The sequence below is a fragment of the Diadema setosum genome, chromosome 4 (genome assembly GCF_964275005.1).
Source record: "Diadema setosum chromosome 4, eeDiaSeto1, whole genome shotgun sequence".
Lineage (NCBI taxonomy): Eukaryota > Metazoa > Echinodermata > Echinoidea > Diadematoida > Diadematidae > Diadema > Diadema setosum.
In genome coordinates this window covers 6,786,990-6,790,186 of record NC_092688.1, presented here as the reverse complement: position 1 = coordinate 6,790,186, position 3,197 = coordinate 6,786,990, and the positions used below count along the sequence as shown (strand labels likewise).

General features: G+C 38.3%; 1 protein-coding gene across 1 annotated transcript; it reads left to right on the top strand.

Annotated features, from left to right (window-relative positions):
- Positions 1-1,168: 1,168 nt before the first annotated feature.
- Positions 1,169-2,833, top strand: LOC140226806 (uncharacterized). The gene is made up of 2 exons (XM_072307231.1): positions 1,169-1,639; positions 2,594-2,833. The coding sequence occupies exons 1-2, from the start codon at positions 1,169-1,171 to the stop codon at positions 2,831-2,833; spliced, it is 711 nt and encodes a 236-aa protein (XP_072163332.1).
- Positions 2,834-3,197: the final 364 nt, after the last annotated feature.

Here is a 3,197-nt window from a genome sequence, read left to right as displayed (position 1 = left end):
AGAGTGCTGATCATTGTAGATAGGTTGTAGCCGCAGTCTTTGCAGCAAAATGAGGTAATGCATATTTTTATGTTGTGAATATGAATGTCATGTACATTGTGCATTATTACTGACTGGGATTCAGCCTCAGTGCAGAATCTCACCCCATGTTTCTCTTTCCACTTTTCATGTCTGTGACATCGTTACATGGCTGACTTGGAGAGACATTTACAGATTTTGCTTTTATTGAGTGAATATCTTTTTATCACCAGAGAAATACATGTATGTAACTGTGAGATTGTGATGGGTCTCCAGTGAAGAAGTTGGTTATATTCCAAATCTGAAGTTGGTTATATTCCAAATCATAAATTGGTTATATTGGTTATATTCCAAATCATAAATTCTAAGTTGAAGGGATAGTATAATACTGGTTGAGGTGAGGATTCAGCCTTTAACTTTTTGCAAGACTCTTAAAAAACACTTTTATGAAATGTTAAGGAGCATACAATTCTAAGAGGAATCCAAAGTTCATTTGATGAAAATTGGTTTTGAAATGGCTGAAATATCCAAAAACAAAGTAAAACAAAGTGATTCTAATAAAAGATGGGCCCCACCTTTGATTAGAATAGCTTTGTCTTGGATATCTCAGCCATTTCAAAACCAATTTTCATCAAATAAACTTTCATTTCCTCATAGTAATGTACGCTCCTTAACATTTCATAAAAGTGTTTTATAAGTATCTTAAAAAATCATTAAAAAACATTGGAAACATATAGACCCATCTCAACAGAAACTGCACCATCCCCTTAAACAATAAGAGTTCAACTTAAGGGTGTGGGGTTGAATGTCTTGTGATAATGGAGATGGTTGAATTAACATTGTGTAATGATTTGCATTTTTCTATAATTTTGACTAACATAAAGCTGCTTAGATTTAAAGTACAGATGTAGATAAAAATAAGATTTAAAATTGCTTCTCGCACACGCAGCTGCTAGTAGGCATGCATTCTGTCAGCTGACTACATGTTTTTCTCTCTCTCTCTGCCAATTTAGAACTCTCCAAATAATGTTGTGTAATAGGGCTTCCTGCCACTTCCTTTCCAGCACATAAATCGCTTTCATTTGTGGACTCTAAACAGCATTGTTTTTCCTGCCTTTGGTGTGCACAGATCAGGTAGAGGAAACAAGTCATGGTGTCACTAACAGAGATCGCGGTCCCAAACATGAACTGCGAACTCTGCAGCCGAACAATTGAGATCGAACTGGGTAAGCTTCCTGGGGTCGCAACAGTGAAAACGTCGCTACCGCAGAGGAAGGTTGCCATCTCCCATGATTGTATGCTCACGTCGGCAGAGGCAGTGGCAAGCGCCGTGGACAGCCTGGGCTACATCGTGGCTAAAGTGAAGACAACGGGGGCCGATCCGATGACCAGGGGAAAGGGGCAGGCTGGAGGCGATGGCGGTGAGGGGGCGTGCTGCAAGTCACTCCCTGCTGGGGAAGGAAGCGACAGAAAAGGTTGGAAAGATGGAGAGAGTGTCTGGAGCCCACGGGCTGTAGAGACTGTGCAGACTGACTTTGAGGATTCGGAAGCTGAAGGAAAATTGGTGCCAGAGAATGGAGCTGCACATGCACAGTGTGAACGCTTCAACTTGATCATTCAGGTGAGAATTTTTTACATTTCTGCAGATCCAGAACACCGTTCTTTCCAGCCCTTTCTAGAATGCTGTCATGTTTTTGGAATGTAACAAAATGTGTATCTTACACCAAATTGATAGGATATTGAGTTGATAATGTGTGCACCAGTCTGCTGAAGCCATATTGGCATGTTACATCCTGCCCTGCGAGGAGAATGGAAAATAACAATTCTCTCGATGACAGTTACCCAAAAGAGCTTCCATGTTGTAATGGTGTAGAATGCACAAGATAAAGTGTGAGAGGTCTCTGCCATGATTTTACTCTGAGTTTTCCTTTGCAAAATATCTCTTGACATCTCATATATCTTGGATGAGGAGAGAAAAATGTTTCTGTCAACTTTTAGGAACAGCTGAGAAAACAAAAGGAGGAAGTGAATTGAATAACTCGATCTCCTAGCAGGCTTGTTTGATGTGATAGCATTCCCTCCTCTGGAAGCACTCGCATTTCTTGAGTAGGCACAGTTCTAAATGAACCCTTATCAAATTCATAGAAATGCCAGTAGTATCAATAACAGAATACTGTTTTAAGCATACGAGTGTATATTATTGAATGTAAATACATCAAGTAGTACCAAGGCTAATGTATAGGTTACCAACCAATGCAGATTAAACAAATAATAATAAGTTGATGCAGGATGAAAAAATTGATGATCAATGGCAAAAGTCATATTTTTGTCAAGAATGTAAAATTTAGCTTACTGAGCATGCTGAATCATTTTTTTAAAACAACAATGTACAATGTAGCTTTCACTTCAGAAACACTTTCTCATTCTTTTGATATGTACCAAGTATTGTTTTGAAAAGAGCATACCAAATATTGTTAAACATGATAGTTGGCAGCTATGTTGATTTAGCAAGTAGATACAGATCAGGTTTTACTCACATTATATTCTTAATGTTAATGCGGTATAAACAACTTAGGTGGAGGGAAAATTTCTGAGAGGAAATCAGCTGCCCGCCTGTGTCTTGGAGAAGGTTCGCGAGTGTCCGGGAGTGATGAGCCTGAGTGTCTCAAGCGATGGAGCCCTTCATGTCATCCATGATCCCCAAAGTGTAACAAGGAGCGCCGTGATGGGTGTCATTGAGAAGCTGGGATATGGGTCAAAGGTCAGAGAAGGTGAGAATCTCAGTGGATTTTGCAGAGTATTATCATGTAACTAGTTATGGAATGCAAATTGCACTACAAACATAGTAATGTTTTGCTTTTACAGCCATGCATTTCTTTCTATGTTTATTATCTATTAGTTTGTTTATTGTAGTTTTGACCCAATATTTCAACAACATTTTGACTGCAACTGTTTGGGGTATTATATGAAAAAAAAAAGCGATTTGAATCCTGTCAAATTATAAACTGAGTAGTTTTGCTGTGGAAACAGATATGTATATTTGAGTGGAATTTTATGCTTGTGACTTGATTTTTGCAAAAAAAACTTGCATTTTTAAAAAATTGCATTTCATTGTTTTTATAGTTTTTGTTTTTCACCTGTATTCCTATTTCTCATGCTTCCAACAGCAAAGATTGTAG

What these genes read in the sequence shown, in the direction of transcription:
- LOC140226806 (XM_072307231.1), top strand. Translation starts at nt 1,169, where the DNA reads ATGGTGTCACTAACAGAGATCGCGGTCCCAAACATGAACTGCGAACTC. An exon ending in GCTTCAACTTGATCATTCAG is followed by an intron (nt 1,640 to 2,593) that starts GTGAGAATTTTT and finishes TAAACAACTTAG; the next exon opens with GTGGAGGGAAAATTTCTGAG.